At 51.2% G+C, this 19145-nt stretch overlaps 1 protein-coding gene across 3 annotated transcripts in view; it reads left to right on the forward strand.

The window, feature by feature from the left end:
* The first annotated feature begins 830 nt into the window (after positions 1 to 830).
* Positions 831 to 19145, forward strand: part of SLCO2B1 (solute carrier organic anion transporter family member 2B1) — a 43359-nt gene continuing 25044 nt past the window's right edge. Inside the window, exons 1-4 of one of the 3 annotated variants that reach the window (XM_048933618.1) lie at positions 831 to 1048; positions 9858 to 9961; positions 18326 to 18463; positions 18552 to 18714. In XM_048933618.1, coding sequence (XP_048789575.1) covers positions 9881 to 9961; positions 18326 to 18463; positions 18552 to 18714 — 382 coding nt within the window. In that variant the 5' untranslated portion in view covers positions 831 to 1048; positions 9858 to 9880. Of the gene's footprint in view, positions 1049 to 8066; positions 8129 to 9857; positions 9962 to 18325; positions 18464 to 18551; positions 18719 to 19145 lie in introns of those variants that run through there. The other 2 variants (XM_048933617.1, XM_048933620.1) reach the window with 2 other exon arrangements.

Here is a 19145-nt window from a genome sequence, read left to right on the forward strand (position 1 = left end):
GATGGAGTTCACTTTCTCTGCTGTGCGTTATCTGAGTGGTGCAGCCCTGCCTGGAGGGTGGCTCAGGGTCGCTTGGGCAAAGATTTGCCCGTCCCTTGCTGAGCATTTAATTACTGCTTAATGGGCTTGTGCAGACACTGCCTGCTTTGAGGACATCCAGCGTCCATTGCTCCCCATTTTCCATGGCCAATCGGATCCCAGGAGGAAAGCTGCGCTGCACATCTGCCGTGGGAAGCGTCCCCTTTGGGCTTTCCATCTCTTGGTTTTGGGGATGGGAGGAGAACAGGTTCCCTATTTTGGCTGAGCAGCAGCAGGAGAAGGGATGGCTGCAACCTGCAGAGCTCTGATGCTGCTGGGAGTCCAGGAAGGGGCTGGGAATTTGTTGGCTGGGATTTTTTGGAGCAATCCCAGCTGCACGCAGATGACTTTTAGGAAGGCTGAGAGGTGCACACGCAAAAATGCATGCAAGATGATGGTGCACAACACCCACTGGTGGTGTTTTGTGGCATGCAGCACCAACAGGATCACCTCTCTGGGTCGTTCAAGCAAAGCAGTAAATCTTTTGATATCCACTGTACAGCTGGGCCGTCCTCCAGATTTAAGCAAGGAGGAAAGATCCCCTGGGCCCACCTACCAATATCCCAACCCAGTGGGATCCAAAGGGAGAAACCCCCTTTGCAGCGTCAAACAGAAAAATATTCCTAATGAATGTTAGGAGGGATGGAACCTTGTGCAAAGGGGAATGGAGAAAGGGGAAAAAGCAAAGCCCAGCGTGCACCAGGACCGTGCACACAGCTTGCACAGCCCCCCGTCAGCACAACACAGGGGCAGAACTCTGATATTTGGGTTGGTTTTTTTTTCTGGATTGCAGCTCAGGAAGGAAAATAAACTCCCATCAAAAGGGACGACTGCAAAAGTTGGGGTTAACATTGCACTGAGCTGAAGCCCCACCTCTGGGCTGGGAAAGTAAAAGCACTGAATGGCTCTGGAGGCTCTGCCAAAGGAAAAGTTTTGCTCCCGGGACGGGGATGTGGTGAATCCTACAACTGTGAGTGTCTGATGCTGCTTTGCTCACTGCCTTCTTTTGCACTGCTTGGTTCCACGGCTGGATATTTCCAGCAGCCAGGAAATACTAAAATCAAATAGAAGCAAAAGGCAGTGATTGCTGAGGGTCCTGTTTTGCAGGGGGGCTTTCTGCACGTGCATTTGTTGCTTCCTCTCCATTCTGCTTGCTTATTTCAATCCGTTCTTTCCAACAAAGCAGCTCCACTTCTTGCAGCAAGGTTTCCTGCACCTCAAAGCTCCTTTCTATCCCAGTTTTGCTCCTTTGCTTATGGGAATGCCTCCCCTCACCCCCCCGTCTTGGTGGCTTTGGGGACGATGGCTCCCTGTGGGGTGGTGGCACTTGGGGATCCCAGTCCTCTGCTGCAGGGAGGAACCCCTCTGTGCACCAACACGCAATGGTTGCTGATGGTATTTGCGCTCAGGAGTGGGGAGGTGGGGGGCAAAGTGACGTGAGGGGGCAGCTCTGCGGGGATGCAGTGATGTGGTGGTTGCACAGAGCTGCATTGCTGCTGGTTGTGGGGAGCCTCCAGTGCTCTGCCTGCAGGCGTAGGGTGGGTGGCGTTGGGTCCCTGCTGGATTTGGCTTTGTTGAACTGCTTTGGGGTGAAGCACGCATCTCCTTAGGTGTGCAAACAGTGGAAGTGTTGTATCCACTCCTGCAAAGCATTGGAGCAAGCCAGAACTGTCCTCCCTGCAAACTAGGGCAGATACTGCTGGTGGCAGGCTCTGTGTGGGCTCCTCTGCACTGCCACAGCTTCTTGGTGGGCATGGGGACACCCAGAGGAGCAAGGTCCCACCCCGGGGACAGAGCTGTTCTGGATGGCTCACACCCTTCTCTCTGCCCGTTTATAGGAGTTATACAACCTCTTATTTCTCTGTTTTATGGAGTTTCTCTTTGCTCAAGGGGCACATGGTGCTCTCTGCAAGGCGCACGGGTGCTGGAAGGGCACAGCCCTCCTTGCTCCTTTCCCACCTGGATATGGCCGGGGCAGCTTTCAGCTGCACAGATCCATTTGCAGCAGCGCTGTGGGTTTTCTCCAGCCATCAAATCCCAAACAAAACCCCACTGCTTCCCATTTCCTGCAGTGGAGCAGCGTGCCAGGGGTCTCCATGTTGAGTGACCCAGTGACATGACCTAAGGCATGGAAGTCCCCAGGACATGGAAGTTTGGTTGGGGGCATTGCTGGTTGGTTTGGTGGCCTTTCTGGGGGCACGTGGAGCTGGGAAATGGGTGAGATGTGTGGAGTGGGACTCCTGGGTGGGATCTGTAGACCAGGATGCTCTCAGGTCCCACAGCTTTGTGCCCAAGCCTGGCCATGCACTGCTGCTCTCAGTGCTCCAGATTCACAGTGCAATGGGAAATGGCAGCAAATCAGCCCCAGGAGAGCTGCTCAAGGCTGGGTGTGAGCAGCAGGAAGCAGGAAGGTGGCCCAGCAATGCAAACAGGGCAGAGCTGAGCTTCTCCAAGGGCCTGTCAGCATCCACATCTACGTGGCATCCCATAGCTGGGTGTGATAATCCCCTGCAGCATCCCTTGGTGCAGCTCCAGCAGGTGATGGAGCCATCCTTTATCTGAGTTCCCATCAGGAGATGATTTCTCACCACCAGGATGAGCTGTGTTGATTTGTTCCAACAGGCTTTTATTTTAATATTATCAGATATCTACAGAAATTTCATGACTACAGCCTTTTCACCCTCTGCTCTGCACCAACCTACGGTGCTCAAATGGGAGACGTCACAGAGGTGAAAAGCATCAGAAGGGACATTTCTCCCCCTCTGTGCCCATGGGTTGAGCCTGATTGTGGCTCCCATCTGCTTTGCCATCCCCCAAAAATGCATCTATCCTAAACTGGTGTGATTTGGTTGGGGTGCGACCTGCTCTCCTTGCTTTCCACTTCTCTGTTTTCTCTTGCCCTTCCGCCTTCATGCGCACCACGGTTGGAGCCTGATTGCTAAATGTCAACTGGAGATCATGGCTGGGGAGGATCATGACCCATCTCAGGACCTCAGAATGTTAGTTTTGAGAAAGAAAAGGAGACAGCAGTGTTACGATGCTGCAGAGCAGCGAGCAGCAGAAGGAATTGCAGGCTGGAAACCTGATCTGAGTGCTGCAATCCTCCAGGAGAAATCAGGATGGGGTTGCTTTGGGATGCAGCTCCAGCTGGGGGCTTCCAGATAAAAAACATCTCCTCCTTCACTGGGCTTTGCTGATGCATCTGAGTTGTGCAGGAGATGCTCCCACGCCTTCTTCCCAAGGGAGTTCAAAAACCCAGCAGCAAAAAGGAAAGAAGCAACACCTCTGAGGATGAAGGCTTTCTGCATCCATCCAACAGTGGAAGATGGGTGCTGAGTGGTGGCATGAACGACCTCCCCTTGCTGCAGTGGGTTGCCAGAAGTAGCACTGCCCCATATGTGGTGGTCCACAGTCACGAATGACCCAAAGGGAGACGGGTTTGGGTTGAAAAATTGGTGAGGACTGGAAGCAGCTGGACGAGGATGTGGTTCTAGGTTGGAAAAGGCCTTTGAGGTGGCCAAATCCAACCATCAGCCTGTCACCAAGCCTTGTCCCTCAGTGCCACATCCACACAGCTCTTAAATCCTCCAGGGATGGGTGCTCCATCACCTTCCCAGGCTGCTCATCCACTGCTTGGCTGCCTTCTCCGTGATGAAATTCTTCCTAAGATCCAATCCAAACCTCCCCTAAGTGGGTCGGTGGGCATGGTGGGGATGGGTTGGGGTTGGACTTGGGGATCTTCAAGGCCTTTTCCAACTTTAGTGAGTCTGTGATTGTAGGAGTGGGCATGGTAGGGATGGGTTGGGGTTGGACTTGGGAATCTTCAAGGCCTTAATTCTTCCAACCTTAGTTCTGTGATTCTAATCTCTGGGTCAAATAACACAGACTGGGCTCATTGCAAAGCCCACCACTGACGTTGGCTGATCTAGCACTAGCAATACTGCCAGCCTGGGTAACAGGCCATGCCCAAAATACTTGTTTTTTTCCCCCAGTCTGGCTCCAGCACCCATGGCTGCACAGAGCTGTGGCCACCCTTTGTTATCAGCCTCTCCAGGTCCTTGTCCCATCGTTGCCCCTTAGGGACACCATCTTTTCTATCCACTGTGTTTCCTCCTGGTATTTATAACCACCTCCACTCAGCATCTCTTTTGCTGGCTGGGGACATTTTGCACTTCTCCTCAGCTCCTCTTTCAGTTCCCTGTTCTTTGTAGCAGCATTTCCTCACACCTTCCCTCTGATCCATCCCTTTGGCATTGCTTAACCCTGAGCAGCTCTTACTGCAGTCTCCCAGAGAGCTGCAACTCTCTGCGATCTCATCCATGGAAAATGGGAACCATTTGGAGGGTCGATTTCTGAGGATGGATGCCACTCTGTCATGTCTGTTCAGCACAGGGACTGTCCTGATGTGACTTTGAGGTTGTGGTTACCACCACCACCATCCTCAGGAGCAGGAGAGGTGGAGCTACGTGGGCCAAGGTGGACTGGCCCACAAGAGGAGAAAGCACTGGAGAGCAAAGGGAAGGAAATGCAGAGGCTGCAGAAGGAGCGGGGAGAGATGAGATCTCCTATCTCAGAAAAGACATCAGCAATGAGTCTGGGAATTGGGCAATCACAGCCATCCCTCACAGGGGTCACTTCCAAAGGCTCTGCAGCCATCAGGTTGGGTCAGAAACCATCAGAGTTGGGTCAGGACCCATCAGGTTGGGTCACGACACATCAGATTTGGGTCAGAATTCATCAGATTGGGTCAGGACCCATCAAGTTGGGTCAGAAACCATCAGATTTGGGTCAGAACCCATCCGAGTTGGGTCAGAACCCATTAAGTTGGGTCAGAAACCATCAGATTGGGTAACGACACATCAGATTTGGGTCAGGAACCCATCAGATTGGGTCAGGACCCATCAGATTTGGGTCAGAACCCATCAGATTGGGTCAGGACCCATCAGAGTTGGGTCAGAAACCATCAGAGTTGGGTCAGAACCCATCAGATTGGGTCAGGACCCATCAGGTTGGGTCAGGACCCATCAGATTGGGGTCAGAACCCATCAGGTTGGGTCAGGACCCATCAGATTTGGGTCAGAACCCATCAGGTTGGGTCAGAACCCATCAGATTTGGGTCAGAACCCATCAGATTTGGGTCAGAACCCATCAGGTTGGGTCAGAACCCATCAGAGTTGGGTCAGGACCCATCAGAGTTGGGTCAGGACCCATCAGATTGCGTCAGGACTCATCAGGTTGGGTCAGGACCCATCAGATTTGGGTCAGAACCCATCAGATTTGGGTCAGAACCCATCAGGTTGGGTCAGGATCCATGAGAGTCGGCTCAGAACCCACCAGGTTTGGGTTAGAACACACCAGGATTGGATCAGGACCTCTGCAGCCCCCATGCTCTTGCTGCTTCCCATCTCAGGACCTGCTCTGTGCAAAGCAATCCCTCACTCAGTCTCCCTGCAGCTCATGCCCTTGCAGCTGTGTGAATTCTGCAATCGTTGTGCTGGCAGTTTCCTGAGCAGGAGTGCAGTTCAGCTCAAGGACACACAAGGGATCAGCCACACAGAGCTGCATCTCTGCACGTTGAGTTGTGTCCCATAAGGTTTTAGGCAGCACGTTGAATAATCTTGTTTTCTGATTTGCTGCTGCAAATCATCCTCTTTGCTGACTGCAAGCATGGTTCAACGTCCACGGTGGAGGTGAATGGGTGGACAGATCTGCCATATTTTGAGGTGGCATTGCTGCAGTGAGGACTTCAGGGCTGCTGTGAGATAAAGCTTTCCAGTGGGACATCTCCACCATTGCTCTGGTTGCCTCTGTGCTCCGTCCCTGTTCTCCCTCCTGTGCAATAAGCCCAACCCCGGAGCAGAGGAGCTGGGGTTGGTGGGGTTCCCTCACCACCCATTGTCTCATCTCATAGGTTTCAACACCATTTTTCTCTTTCTTCTTCTGAATTTTGCACTTTTCAGTAGCAGATTTCCTTTTACTTTGCTTCTGGGTACCCTGCCATGTGTCATCCCAGTTTGAAGTGTTGCTGAGCTGGGCTGATCCCATTTTCACTTTCCTTTTTGCCTTCCGCTGTGCCATTTTCCTGACACCTCCCATTTCAAAGAGTCACTGAGCTGGGCTGGTCCCATTCTTTTTGCCCAATGGTGCAAGATGGAAGCAGCTTTGGGGTGCTACCATCTATTGGCACTGGCACAAGCTGCCCAGGGATTGATGGAGTCGCATCCCTGAGGAGATCCAGAATCATGGAGATGTGGCACTGAGTGGTCGGGGGGCATGGTGGGGAGGGTTGGGGTCAGGTTTGGGACTCTTGGAGGTCAATGATTCCATGATCCCGTGATTCTATGACTGGGGCACGATGGAAATGGGTAGACCATTGGACCTGGTGATATCAGAGGCCTGTTACAACTATAATGACTCTATGAGCCTAGGATTCTGTTCCTTCTGCTGTACTACAGATCATCTTCTCAGCCAGTTTCCCAATTAACACAGGGGCTCATCAACACAAGCAGACACTGTTCCCACTTTACCACTGCAGAGTGCAAATTACTGAGAAATCCCACAGAAAGGAGATGAATAACAGATGAATCCCCCGTGGGGATTTGCTTTGCAGTATCACATTCACTGTTATTTTCCAAAGCTGAGCCCAGTGTGTGCTTTCCCTTGTTCAGCTAGCAGGAGCCGTGCTGTTCAGTAAAGACTTTGCAATGGGGTTATGTCCACAGCAGTGGTGTTAGGGGGCAGGGAGGTCAGGAATGGCAATATCTTATGGCATCTGTTGGTGTGGAAGTGTCAGATCCAGGCTCAGCATCGCACTCCCCCACCCCCAGCATCCCCAGGCTCTGCCCTACCAAAGGATGCAGTGACCCAGGCCATCAGTTTGGAGAAAATAAGACTCTGAGGACAAATCCTTTGCTTGCAGCTGGTGCAGTGTCATCTGGAGGATGCATAGCCTCAGACCTGCCCTTTCCTTCCCTAAGTAAATGCACTGCATGCTCCTGTCATATGGGGGGAGGAAAGGTGAAATGCTGAGCTCCAACGGAGCAGCACTGGGTGCAGGAAGCACCTCTCTGGGATGCAGCAGCTCTGGGGTGCATTGGGGTTGGGATGCACGTGGCAGCACAGGAGCAGCTGCAGCACTGCTCTCTCTGGCAGCACTCGTTCAGCTCACTGCATCAACGTGTCGGGTTGCGCAAACAGGACCTAATTGCTCCCGGGTTATTAATTGAGGTCACGTGTTTGTAAACAGCTCTGCATGCACAGCATCTGCCAGCGCCACCAGGAGCTGCTTGCTTTGGTGGCAGCGCTTGCAATACGCCTTGCAAAGTGCTGGTGCTCTCTCATTCCCTGCAGCTGCAAGAGCCCCCAGAGGGGCAAGAGGCAGCCAAACCCCTCTATGTTTTGCCCTCTTTGCTTTCCTCTCTCCTCACCCTGATGATGGTTTGTCTCCTGTGTTTGCCATCCCCGCTGCAAGGCGGGATGGTTAATGAGGTCTTATCCCCTGAACTGCTCATTGCCCTCAGTGCTGGATCAAAGTGCTGCTTCTCTAATTGTTTTATGCTCAAATGTTACCTGTGGGTGAGCAGCACCTAAACGCAGTCGATTTCTCTCTGTAACCCTGCAGCATTTGGGGTCTCAGGAGGAGTCACACCAAGGGAATGCAGCACAGCCCACAGGACACCAGGCAGGAGGTGTGCGTGGTGGGATGGAGCCAGGCTTGGCCGTGCATCCACCCAATTGCTCCTCCAGAGCTCAGGCTTTGCTTTTTGCAGCTCCATCAGAAAGCCCCTTTGGTGGTGCGGCTCCAGCAGCCAAATGCTTTATGGCTGTCAATAATTCAGCAGGCAGGCAATACGGGATGCTGTGCTCTGCAGCCGGGTGGGTGCTTCTGCTCCTGTGCTGCCTGTGCTCTCCAGAGGTTCAGGGGGAGCTTTTGGTGGAAGCTTTAATTTATGATCAAATTTACTCTATTGATCCCGTTGTAGCAATATCTTGTCTCTGCAAATGGGGCTGAGGGCAGCGATTGCTTTTTGCAGAGGAAGCCAAGGAGCCGGTAAGTGAGCAGTCTGGGATTTACTTCTCCCATGCAATTCACTTAAGGGCTTATGAACACCACAATTAAGCCAGCTCCTTCCTGAATTTACTTCAACCCGCGTGTTTGTTAATCTGTTGGAGGTTACCCTACCCGCTCCTTCGCTTCTCGTCTTGGAGGAAATAGAACTGCACAAAATAATGACGCAAAGCCCTTCGCCCCATTTGCTGTGGAGCCTGAGGGCACCAAGATGGAAACATCTATGTTGAACAATTAGCTGCAGCCTAATGGGTTTAGCAGGCCTGCAAACAATGCAGGTACTTCCTGCTCAGGAAGTCTGGGCACTGAATAGCCAACCCTGCTAAAAACCCAACCCCATCACTCACTGCAGAGAGAGGGAAGAGATGGATGAACGGGGAAGGAGGTCAGAGGTGTAGGGAGGGGTTCCCATGGATTTCTGTTTCTTTTTGCAGTTCAGTTGAGATGGCTGTGAAGCCAGGAAGCAGGCGATGCTTCCAGGTGAAGTGCAGCCCCATCACCAAACCTTGTCCCCCAGTGCCACATCCGTATGTCCTTTAAACCCTCCAGGGATGGGGCCTCCACCACTGCCCTGGGCATCCCCTGACCACCCTCTCCACGAAGAAATTCTTCCTCAGATCCAATCCAGACCTCCCTGGTGTGACCTGAGGCTGGAAAAATTCTATGTCGTGGAGTTTGGCCAAGGCACAGCGTGTGGATGTGGCACTGAAGGACATGGGTAGTGGGCATGGTGGGATGAGTTGGGGTTGGACTTGGGGGTCTTCAAGGTGTTTTCTGGTCTCAGTGCATCTATGATTGTAGGAGTGGGCATGGTGGCGGTGGGTTGATGGTGGGACTGGATGGTCTTGGTGAACTTTTCCAACCCAACCCATTCCATGTCTCTATGGTCTTCATAGTCCCTTCCAACCCAACCTAAACAAACATTACCCAACTCATTTTATGGTTCTTTGATATTTAAGGTCCCTTTCAACCCAACTATTCCATGACTTTATGGTCTTTGACTTCCCTTCCAACACAACAGATTCTGTGGCTCTGTGGTGCTTAAGAACCCTTCCAACCCACACCTTTCAACCCAACCCAACCCAGCCCAACCCAACGAATACATTTTATGGTTCTATGATTCTTAAGGACATTTCCAACCCAATCCTTCCAACCCAACCCAACTCAACCCAACACATTCTGTGGTTCTACGATTCTTAAGGACCCTTCCAACCCAATCCTTCCAACCTGACACAACCCAACACACTCTATGGTTCTATGATTCTTAAGGGACCCTCCAACCCAACCCAACCCAACCCAACCCAACCCAACATGACTCATCCCATGACTCTATGATCCTTAAGGTCCCTTCCAACCCAACCATTCTGTGCTCCTATAATTCTACGTTTTGGTACAACTGGGATTCAGGAATAACAGGATCCAGGCCCCAGCTCTCCTTCCTCAAGCAGTTGGTACTTTGTTGCATTGGAGTGAAATAACTGATAATTCTGAACCTCTCATGCAGCCCTGGGGATGAGTGTGCTTGTGTTTTGCATGCTGCTTGTTGCAGAAATGAAAAGCTAACAGAAATTAAAACTGAGAACAATTAATATGATGATGACCGTGCGCCGGTTCCGTGGGCGTTTGCAAAGCATGACAGGATTTTGCTGTGCTGAGCAAGGCAGATTCCTACGGAGCACTCAGCTTTGTGCCACATGATTTATTTTGGCAGGAGGACAAAGCAGACCTGACAGAATGACAAGCACTGCTACAAAGAGCAGCTGCCCGGATCGGTCCCGGAAAGCACTCTGCAGGAACCCATTTCTCAGCATCAAGGTAAATGCATCCTGCTTTCCGTAACCCCTTTGGTTTTGCTGGCCTGGAGAAGCTTAGCTTCCTGCAGAAGGCATTGATGGGATTGCTGCTTATTCCTACAGAAATGTAGGCATCTAGCTGGTGTAAACCCTGCTGCTGTGTGCATTTATTCCCAAGCAATGACTCAGGCCACCCGCCCTGCATTGGCCCCATGTGGATTCAGGTAGCTGTGTGTTGGGTATTTGGGCTGTCCCACGTTCCGGGGCACACAAGGAGGTTCCTCCGCATCACCCCAGAAGTTCTGCTGGGCCCAGTGCAGGCAGCCAGCCCACATGGGCCATGTCAAACCCCTCTGAGGATCTCCAGAAGTCGGTGTCTGTGAGTGGTCCATGGGAAAGCCAGGTGGAAGGTTCCCTCTCAAAGCGAGGAAGAAATGTGGGGGCCACAAGGGACCACTGGTGAAGATTCTATTGGAGAAGGCGATGCACAGCGCAGCAACGTTCAGAAGGGAAAAAGGCATAAACACCGAGATAAAGAACGTCTGCAAATTGGGCAGAAAGCATTGCAAATCAGCAGCAACTGCTGCCCTGCAGGAAGAAATCGAGTGCTCGGCAGGCATCAGCTCATACTTCCATCTTTTGTTCCTCAAAGCTTGGAAGTCTCGTGCTCTTTTCCCACGTGCCCAAAGAGGCAGACAACCAAAGCCAAGCAGCAGCTGGGCGGCAATTTCTCCGCTCAATGGAGCGTGTCATTGAGCTTGTGAGGATCAGCCTTCAAGATGCTCTTTAAACAAAGAGAAGTTGGATGTTCTCTACCCTGACATCATCTGTCCCAATGTTATCTTTTAAAGAAAGGGAGAGGACCAATGCTGAGGCTCTCGGGTGAATAAATGGAGCACAGGATGCGAGATGCTTCTGTTGACTTAGCAGGGTTGGTGGTGACTTGGTGAGGGCAGTCATATAAAGCTTGCTCCTTCAGAGTCCTGCAGAAATGCAATGTCCTGTCAGACTCAGGGCCATCATGTGTCCTCAGTTAAAGGTAATTTAATGCTACCAGCAGTGTAGCTGGGAGTCAATATCAGAGTCTCACCAGGCTTTAGGGAAAAAGACCCCAGTGTTCAAGGTATAAAATTTCTCTGTTATTTTAGCAAGGAACATTTGCTTAGGCTTGTGGGGTGTTTTTTTTTAATAAGTGTGGGTGAATTTTACCTTGTCATCCCCTGCAGGTCACAAAGTGATCTCAGAGTCACATAGGCAGTGGGTCACCAGAAATGCATGCGCTGGATGCACAGGACTGGTGCCATGCAGTCCTGGGCTTTTTTCCCCACCCTCTTTCCAGTCGCTGCAGTTCTATTTTTTCACACTCCATCATGAACATCTTTAAATATAAAACCCCATCGATTTTTCCTTGCAAAGATATTTTAAAGCGGTTCGAAACTCCAGTCATGAAAGCCACTGGTGTGCAAAGTCAGCACGGGTCTATGTGGAGAACCAACATCCGTTTTGCTGAGTGAGACGTCCACGAGGGCAGGTGCTCAGGAGGAGCTGGGGGAGCTTCAGGTTGGAGATAGGCAGCTCTCAAACTGGTGGTGTGTGCTGGAATGATACTGGGAGGTGTCTGGAGCCCACCCCAAGAAGGGCTAAAAGGGAGGGATTTGGGTGGAAACGGGGTGAGGAGGTACCCATGTTCCTCATAGAGTATTCCTCATGGTATCATAGAGCCGGATTTCTGCTCATGGAAAGATGAGAAGGGAAGAATCACAGAATGATAGAGTGGCCTGGGTTGCAAAGGAGCACAGCGCTCATCCAGCTCCAACCCCTGCTGTGTGCAGGTCGCCAACCAGCAGCCCAGGCTGCCCAGAGCCACATCCAGCCTGGCCTTGAATGCCTGCAGGGATGGGGCATCCACAGCCTCCTTGGGCAACCAGTTCCAGTGCATAAGAAGCTCTGACTGATCCTTCATGTTTGCTGGACCAACCTCACCAAAGCCACGGCCAGGCATGACAAAGGAGAGCAACACCTCTTCCAGCTCTGTGTTCCACACTGAACGGTCAAAGGGCTTCTTCTCACCCCTATGGCACAGCTGGGCTTGCCTGTCTCCAGCTACACAACTCAGCACATGATGCTTCCCCCAAACCTTGTTCTATATTTATTTTTGGGTTTTCAAGAAGTTCTGTCACCCCGTCCAGTTTCTAAATGAGCAGATGACTTCCTTACAGAAGATAACTTGAAGACCAGTGCTTGAACAGTTCTCCCAGGAACACCAAACAATTGCACAGTGCAATTTGTGCATTTGAAGTGACTGAGGAGTGCAGTTTTTATCAGCATGAATATATGGGGGGTGTGAAAGTTAATTGCTGTGTGTCCAAAGGGAACAGAGAGGCATAACTCAAGCTGTTCCCTCCTAGGAAACGTTCCGTGGACTGATGGGCCATGAACTCATAAAGATATCTGACAGTCATTCCCACAGTGCATCAGGATGGATCACTTCTGGACAGCTAACACTGGAATAGATAATGTCAAGATAGACAATGTCAATATAGATAGCATCAGGATAGATAAAGTCAGGCCTGCTGATGCTTCCACTGAAGCCCATTGTGGCTCCAACAACCTGGCAAAGACCTGAATGCATGGACTGCCATTTTTCCATGGTGCACCTGACCCTGGATTCAGCCCTTGATGTCTTCTGCTCTGTGCCTTGCTTGAAAAGCAGAACAGAGCTGTCCTTGCCCCACACCTCTGTTGCCAGTCACTGCCACATCAGTGCTGGAGCTTTACACCCAGTTCCATGCAACGGGCTGCAATTAAACTGGCAAACATAACAGAAGCTTTGTAAGAGTCTTCTTTCTATTCCCAAACCATTGAAAGGGAAGTTATTGGTGTTCAGCTCCCAGTCCTACATTTTGCTGCCTATCTAGACTTGGCTGCAGTTCTGTATCCCCCTGTGAGTGCACTCAGGAGCACTCATACTGTGCCAACACGATGCAAGGCTTCGTAGAGAAGAAACTGCAAAGTTCCTGTGGTGTCTTTCAGAAATAGAAAGAAAAAATACTGAGTTTCTCCAAGAGCCCATGATTGCAGGGAGAAGCACTGCTGAGAATTTTGCTCCCTGCTCCTCCTGTGGTAGGGAGGACAATCTGGTGCTTGATCATCTGGTGGTCTTCTATGACGGAGGGATGGCACTGGTGGACAAAGGAAGGGCAACTGGTGTCTGCCTGGACTTGTGCAAGGCCTTTGGCATAGTCCTGCACCACATCATTGTCACTAAATTGGAGAGGTACGGGTTTGAAGAGCAGACTATTGGGTGGAGAAGGAATTGGTTGCATGGTCACAGTGGTTGGAGAGGGTGGTGGTCAGTGGCTCCGTGTCCGAGTGGAGGCGGTGCCAAGTGATGTCCCCCAGGGGTCTGTTTAGGGAATGGTGCACTTCAACATCTTTATCAATGATGCTGATGGTGGGATCAAACCCTCAGCAGTTTGAAGACGACACTGAGCTGAGTTGTAAAGTTGACACAAAGAAGGAAGAGATGCCATCCAGAGAGGCATGGACACGCTCAAAAAATGGGCAATCAAGAACCCAGAGGGTTCAACAAATGCTGTTGGGTAGGGGCAATCCCAGATATGAGTACAGACCAGGAGAAGAACTCCTTGAGAGGCAGAAATCCAAGAGATTCAAGAATCCAAGAGAAATCCAAGAAATCCAATCTTAGATTGGAAGGAAGCATAGAGATCATCCAGCCCCAACCCATCGTCCAGTTCCAGCCCTCTAGCAGAGATGTTCCCTACAAGATATGCTTTAGTAGCTTGTGGTAGCAATGGTGACGGGAGGATGGTTGGACTGGATGATCTTATAGATCCTTTCCAACCTTGTGATTCCATGATTCTGCGATTCCCCTTTGCTCTGGACAGATGTCCTAGCTGCAATCTGACCCCCACTGCAGACACAGTGCTGGACTTGGTGGTGGCCCAGCTCTGCACTCAGGTCCCTGATGGGAACCCATCTTGCTCTGCCTCTCTCTCAGCTTCCAGGAGAGTGTTTGCCTTCAAGTCCTGCCTCCTTTGAGGTGTTTCCTGTAGAGGAGTCATTTGGGAGGCATCAAATGTTTACGTAAATTGCATTAAAAAGCCTCTCCCTTCCTTCCTCAGCCTACGCAAGCACTCAGTTGGAGTTTTCAAGTTGTTAGCACACTGCCAATTTATAAGGGGGGGGGATGTCAGTGTGGCTTGGCCCTTAATGAGGAGGAGATGCTGAGCAGCTGCCTTTGGGGTTGCTTCTGGGAGGTCTGTGCAGCTGTCAGGCACGAGGAACTCGTGCTTGCAGACCCACCTCATATCCCAGTGATCTTTTCCCCAACTGATGGGTTGAAAGTTGGACTTGATGATCTTAGTAATCTTCCCTGACCTTAATGACTCTATAAGCGGGCACAGTGGGGATGAGTTGGAGTTGGACTTGATGACCTCGGAGGTCTTTTCCAACCTTACTGATTCTGTGGCTCCATGAGCCTAACGATTCTATGATTCTGCGATTCCAACTCCATTGTGGATGGTGGAGATGCTCAGCGCAGGAGGAGCTGTGGTTCCACGGGCTGGTGGGGTCACTTTTGAGGATGGCTTTCGGCTGCAGGAAGGTTGCCTCTCAGCCAAATTTCATACATATTAAAATAATGGGGCTTCCTGAGCACCTGGAACAATAAATCTGGAGGATTCATTGTCACGATGCCCATCTGACCCAGGCCAGTTTATCCCACTGTTCCCAAGTCACGGTCTGAAACAACTAAATGGCACAGAAGGATGACACAGAGGCCCTGTTTCACATCCTATCTCCCTGCCCCAGCTGAGATGACTGTAAGGTATCATCTGCATCCTCACGTGTCCAGCCCTGGTGGTCTTCTGCCCCAAAGGGAAGAAGAAGACTGATAGGACCTCATTGGAGGAACCCTTGGGACCCCATGGCAGACATCGTGCTGGGGCACAACTGCAATGGTGCAAACTGGGAATCGGACACCAGCAATTACCCCACTCTCTGTTTATTTGTTCTCTAAGATATTCCCCAGCCTAACGATGCCCTGTGGTCAGGGCAGTGACTCCCGGAGGAGCACAAAGAGGAGATGTGGCCTCACAGAGCTTTATTTGCAAGATTTGGCTGCCCAAGAAAAGCAAATCACCACCGTGGAGGAATGGGAAGTGAAGAAGTTCTTCCAGATTTTGCAAACAACTGAGTTTTGCTGAGATGCTTTTTTTTTCCCCCCCAAAACTTGTTGCCTTAAAATCACTGCAGAACTTGGGGAAAAAAATTGGGCAGTGCTCTTCGTGTTTGCTTGCTCCTTGCTTTTCAACCTTTGGTCGCTAACAGTCATTTCATAAAAGTCACGTGCTGGAGAAAAAAGGTCAAAACGTTCAATGAAAGAGCAAAGCAGTCCTTCTGCTATCAACGTCCACCTCAGGAAGCTGTGCTGAGTTTCCTTCCCTTTCCTTCTCCCTAAGGATCCCGCAGTCGTTACACCATTGCAGATCTCCCATGGCTCCTGCTCCCTCCCTGGGTCCTTCTTCCAGTTCTGAGTTTTGTTCCCCCATGAGATTCCTTTCCATCACTGGGAAGCCCCAGGGAGATGTTTTCATCCCCAGATTCCCAGCAGATCAGGGATCTCTGGGGCTCTGGATTGCAGTGTGCTGCCTATGTGGCATCGCCCAGGGCCGGCTGCCTCTTTCCCCCTAGAGTGGGAAGCTGAGGCCTGGGGACCGTTCCCATTCTGGGTGAAACCCCCTCATTTTGGTGGAAACCCTCTTGATTTTTTTGAACCCTCTTGGTTTTTTTGGTGAAAAAACTCTTATTTTCAGTAAAGCCCCCCATCTTTGGTTGAAACCCTATTGTTTTTATTGAACCCCCCTTTTTTGACTGAACCCCCCTTGCTTTCGTTAAACTCCCTTATTTTTGGGGAAGCTCTCTCGTTCGGGTTGAAATCCCCCCTTTTATTGACTGACACCTCTTGTTTTGGTCGAACCCCCTTTATTTTTGGTGAAACCCCCTTGTTCTGGTTGAAACCCCCTTGTTTGGGTTTAAACTCCCTTTGTTTTGTGAAATCCCCTTCTGTTGCTTTTTGAAACCCCCCCGTTTCTGTTGAAATTCCTTTCGCTTTGGTTGAAATCCCATTGGTTTTTTGGTGAATGAAACCCCTTTGTTTGGGTTGAAATCTTCCCTTTTTTTTTTTTTGCCTGAAATCCCCACGTTTTTGTGAAGCCTCGTTGCTTTTGTTGAACTCCCCTTTCTTTCTTTGTTGAATTTGGTTCTTTTCCATTTGATTTATTTTGATTTGTTCTTTTTTTTTTTTTGGTGAAACCTCCGTTGTTTCGGTTTTATTTTTGAACCCTCCTTGCTTTGCCTGAAAGCCCCTTGTTTGGGTTGAAACCCCCTCGTTTTTGTCACAACCCCTTGTTTTTGTCATAACCCCATTGTTTCTGGTTACACCCCAATGTTTTTCGTGAACCCCCTCCCTTGTCTTTGGTGAAGCCCCCTTGTTGTGTGTGCTTGGGGCACTTGGTAGGATGACTGCTGGCTATTTTTGCCATGACATTAGCACCAGAGAATGCCCCCAGCCTGCTTCCATTGCTTCCATTGCAATCACAGACCTCACCGCTGGGACAGAACCAAACCCCAAATCCAGCCAGCTGGATTGAAGGAGATGGGGATGCGTGGTGTCACATCCCAGGCATTGAGGGCCAGGAATCACAACCTGTGCTCCAAGAAGTGGGAAGGGATGGGGAAGGGGCGAGGGGTTCGTGAACACCTGGATATCCCTGCAGAAGGGCAGCAGGGATGCCTGTCTCTCCAGCAGATCCAATGGCCACCAGCCTGCTCCTCTTTTCCTGCTGGATAAATAACCAGCAGGTGGTTGAGCCAGAAGCACTGGGGTCTTTGTCCAGAGCTGTAACCCAGCCACGTGGAGTCCTGTGCAGGGATCTCCCTTTTCTGTGCTTTATTCTGCCCATCCTATCTGGCTGGCGTCCTGCTGTGCAGGATGACGACACGTGGCTGAAGGTCGTGGCACCCACACCCTGGTGCTCCTTAGGGTGCTGAGGTGGTCTGAACTCCTTTGGAGACTGGGAAAGGACGTGGTGAGACACGTGGCAGCAGGGTAAGAGATTGGCCATCACCTCCCTCCCTTTATTGAGTGCCAGAGATGTGGTGAAGGGAGCCTCCATCCCTCCTGGGATGGTTTGATGAAGGAGAAATGCTTCTGTGCGAGGAGCAGGAGGATGGAGGCTGCCCTCAGGCGTGAGTTTATTGGGGCAGCTGTGCACACACCACAGATCCATCCCAAACTTGGCAGTAGATGGGCTCAGGGCTTTGTTCTGGGATGCTGGCAGTCTTTGACAAGTTTTCCTTCTGGAAATGAAGAAGATCCATCCCGCTTTCCAACAGAAGGTAAAACCCTTTGCATCCAAATCTTAGCAAGAGCTAAAAATGAACAAAAAAAATGGGGGGAAACTGGAGAACTGAATTCCCCTCCCTGACCTCCTCCTGACTTTCTCGAGAGGAGCTGCTCGTTGCCATGTTTGGAAGGGCTCATTTCCATCCTGGATCTCCTGCCAGCACCGGGGCGGCTGCTGGGGTCAGGCTGACTGGGCTGGGTATAGGAGGGCTGCACAACTCCTGCTGTAGACCTCAGGTCAAGGCCAACACAAGTGAGCAGCAGCCCAGGTGAAAGGATTTGTTGATCCACAGCCATTTATCTGCTGAAGAAATGCACCCTCCTTACGAGCATTAACCCTCTGGTAATTTTGAGCAGAGATCTACTCGATGGTGGCGACTGAACTTCAGAAAACCACTGCTGGCAGGAGCAGAGAGAATATTCCATTGAGCCATTAGGGCTGGAGAAACCTCTCAGATCCCCACACCCAAACCCAAAGCACCCCCACCGTGCCCAATGACCACATCCCTCATTGCCACAGCCCCATGGTTCCTGAACACCCCACCACCTCCCTGGGCAGCTGTGCCAATGCTCAACCACTCTTTGAGGAACCAATTTCTCCTAATATCCACCCTGAACCTCCCCTGGTGCAACTGAAGGCCATCTCCTCTTGTCCTGTCGCTGTTACCTGAGAAGAGGCTGACCCCCACCTCACCACAACCTCCTTTCAAGAGCACAGTGAGGTCTCCCCTGACCTCCTCTTCTCCAAACTAAACCATCCCAGTTCCCTCATCTGCTGCCCATAAGATTTGCAAGGTTGGAGACGAGGTTGGTCGAGCAGGACTTGCCTTTTATGATCCCACACTGGCTAGTTTGTGTTCCATGACCGTGCCTTAGTGCAGGAGTTGCACAAACGCTTTTGTTGCAGTGTTGCAGCTCGCAGTGACGGTGCCTGATGCTCTCATTTTGTGTCGGCAGTTCTTTGTGTTCTGCCACGGGCTGCTGCAGCTCTCCCAGCTCCTGGTCTCCAGCTACTTGAAGAGCTCCATCTCAACCATCGAGAAACGCTACGGCCTCTCCAGCAAGACATCAGGGCTGCTCGCGTCCTTCAACGAGGTGAGCCCTGCTCATTTCTCCCATCCACGCTCCTCCCACGCTCCTCTGCTGGCATTTCTGAGGCTTCTTGCTTTGTGTCCTGCTGCAGGTGGGGAACACGCTGCTGATTGTCTTCATGAGCTACTTTGGGAGCCGCGTGCACCGGCCCCGCTTCATCGGCTGCGGTGCCATCCTGGTTTCCTTGGCTGGGTTCCTCATGTCCCTCCCTCACTTCATCACAGGACCCTATGAGTACGACCAGTCCGTTGCCAGTAGGTACTCTAGGAACTTATTTTATGCCTTTTGGGATAGAGGAAGGAAACAATCTTCTCTTGAGGCACCAGCAGCTGCAAGATGAGTTTTAATGAGTGAATTAAACCATCTCAGTGCCCTATGGCAACAGCTGCCCGGGGGGAGGCAGAGCCAGGAGACAGCTTGTATGCTGGAGCCAGAGGGAAGGGCATGAGGTGGGCATGAAGTTTGGTTCCCCTTGTCCCATGCTGCAGCCAGGCAGCAGGAAGGCCTTCTCCAGACATCAGGGCTCTCATCTTCCATGAATTGCACCAAGCTGACCTCACCCATAGCACAGAAGCCACCTCTTCCATCAGCTGCACCAAGCTGACCCACATCAGCTGTTCCTTTACTTTCATTTTCCTGAGATAAGGCACGCTGTGTACATTGACCCCTGAAGCTTTTTATGGGA

The sequence above is a fragment of the Lagopus muta genome, chromosome 1, assembly GCF_023343835.1.
Source record: "Lagopus muta isolate bLagMut1 chromosome 1, bLagMut1 primary, whole genome shotgun sequence".
Classification (NCBI taxonomy): Eukaryota; Metazoa; Chordata; class Aves; order Galliformes; family Phasianidae; genus Lagopus; species Lagopus muta.